The 2,500-nt window shown below is 53.5% G+C and overlaps 1 protein-coding gene across 1 annotated transcript in view; it reads left to right on the forward strand.

Moving 5' to 3' along the window:
* LOC134450685 (insulin-like growth factor-binding protein 4) overlaps positions 1–2,500 on the forward strand; it is a 62,122-nt gene that overhangs the window by 374 nt on the left and 59,248 nt on the right. The window contains exon 1 of the mRNA XM_063200610.1: positions 1–1,863. This exon is cut by the window's left edge and continues 374 nt beyond it. Coding sequence (XP_063056680.1) covers positions 1,335–1,863 — 529 coding nt within the window. The 5' untranslated portion in view covers positions 1–1,334. The remainder of the gene's footprint in view (positions 1,864–2,500) is intronic.

A 2,500-nucleotide genomic window follows, 5' to 3' on the forward strand; every position in this document is an offset into this window, starting at 1 on the left:
GAATCTATATCAGAAGCCGCCACTGAATCCTGCAACCAGCAAACCCAAACCACCGACAGACCAGGCTGACGACAACAACCCAAAAAAAAAAAATCTGCCTTCAACCTCTCCAGCGTTTTACGAACCCCTGAGGACGCATCATCACCCATGCCCGGCACTGCTCCTGCATGCCAACCCGTGTCGACCGACGCCAGCCTTTATCACCACCACCACCACCATCTTCACCATCTTTACCCGCGGCAGCAACAAGAGGTGAAGCCGAAGCTGTTTGAGCGGAGGCTGCCAGGCATCCTCTATCACGTAGCGCTGCAGCTGAGGTGAGCTCGCTCGCCCGCCTGCCCGCCCGCCCGCCGTCACCGCCGAGGGAAAAAAGAGGGAAGAGGGAAGGAGGAAGGAGGAAGAAAAGAGAAGAGAGAGGAGTGTGACAACATTGTGCCTGAGGGTGGAAGTCAGTGAGTTAGTGCCACCGGTAATTGCTACCGCTACTGCTGCTGCTGCTGCTGTTACTGCCGCTACAGGACTAACGCTGCCAGAGGCTGCTTGCCGGTTAGACAGACTGACAGATTATTTTCCCCCCCCTCTCCACAAATAGAGAAGAGGAGACGAGAGAGAGAGAGAGAGAGAGAGAGAGAGAGAGAGAGAGAGAGAGAGAGAGAGAGAGAGAGAGAGAGAGAGAGACTGAAACTGTGAGAAGAGAGGTGCTGTATCAGATTGGCAAAGAGAGACAGAGAGGAAGCAACGTGTGTTTGTAATAGATAGACACAGAGAGAGGACAGAAAGAAGGAAAGAAAGAAAGAAAGAAAGAAAGAAAGAAAGAAAGAAAGAAAGAAAGAAAGAAAGAAAGAAAGAAAGAAAGAAAAGGGTAAGGTGAGAGGAATGACACACACAGGAACCAGAGCAGACACCCGAGCAGCGGAGTGAGAGAGAGAGAGAGAGAGAGAGAGAGAGAGAGAGAGTGAGTGAGAGAGAAGAAAAGAAAAGCAGGACAAAATATAAGAAGGAGAGCAAGGACAAGGAGAAGGGCAAGAGGTTCTCAGGTGAGCAGTGGGAAAAAGAAAAAAGAAATTGAACAGAGGAGGAAGAGAGAGAGAGGGAGAGATAGACGGAACATTGTAAGAAAAAAAAGAGGTCAGGGCACGAAACTAGAGTTCACCACAGGAGGGAACGAGGGAGAGAGAGAGAGAGAGAGAGAGAGACCTACTAACGGACAAAGTTAGAGATCAGATCTCTACATCAAGAAAAAAAAACAGTGAGAAACAGGAGAGAGAGGGGGAGTGCAGAAAGAGAAAGAAGAAAGGAAGAAAAAAGCACACCGGCTAAGAAAAAAATTAACCATGCGACACATAAGCAAGCGCTGGCCCACTCTGCTGAGTGACAACGTCATGAATGCCAACACCACCACCACCACCACCGGCATCGGTGCCACAACTGGTATCACCAGCAGCACCGACGTCCCCATCGGCCACTCCCGACGTCACCGGACCCATCAACACCACGGCCTCCGGGCCACCGGCTGGTTCGCCGCGTACGGCGCGCTGGCGACGACCCTGCTGCTGTCCCTGTGCGCTGTGCGGCCGTGCGCGGCCGAGGACGCCAACGCCATCCGCTGCCCGCTGTGCACCGAAGAGAGGCTGGCCCTGTGCCGGGTGCCCGAGGGCTGCGAGGAGACGGTGCGGGAGCCGGGGTGCGGATGCTGCCCGACGTGCGCGCTGGCACGCGGGGCCCACTGCGGGGTCTACACGCCCCGGTGCGGCACGGGCCTGCGCTGCTACCCGGCGCGCCACGCCGACAGGCCGCTGCACTCGCTCATGCACGGCCAGGGCGTGTGCACCGACGAGCGGGAGGTGGAGGAACGCGTCGCAGGTGAGGGGGAACGCATGCGGCGCACACACACACTGAAATGCATGCATGTATTGTACACACATACTCTACACACAAATGCAGACACGCGCATGCACACACACACACACACAGACAGACACACAGACAGACAGACAGCAGTGTTGCCAGTAGCAGTTGTTGGGCTGTTTCCCGCCCAATTGGGCTGCTTGGGATGGCTGACTGCGGGTAAAAATGGTATTTTGCAGAAAAACAAGCCCAATTTTGCCCATAGAAATCAATAGGATTTAGTGCTTCCAGGCGGGTTTTGAGCATTTTTTGGGCTGGAAATCATCCTCAGCCTCATCTGGCAACCCTGACAGACAGACACACACACACACACGCACACACATCCACACACTCAAACAGACGCAGATACAGATATAGCGCACAAAATGCACGCAAATGCAAAAAAAGTGTAATGCAAAACGATGTAAATGTCTGCTTCTGACAAGAAAAAGTGAGACATAAATATACACAATCGCACAAGTATGCGCACACACACACACACACACACACACACACACACACACACACACACACACACACACACACACACACACACACACACACACACACACACACACACACACACACACACACGCACGCACGTGCACACACG

This window comes from Engraulis encrasicolus, chromosome 1 (genome assembly GCF_034702125.1).
Source record: "Engraulis encrasicolus isolate BLACKSEA-1 chromosome 1, IST_EnEncr_1.0, whole genome shotgun sequence".
Classification (NCBI taxonomy): domain Eukaryota; kingdom Metazoa; phylum Chordata; class Actinopteri; order Clupeiformes; family Engraulidae; genus Engraulis; species Engraulis encrasicolus.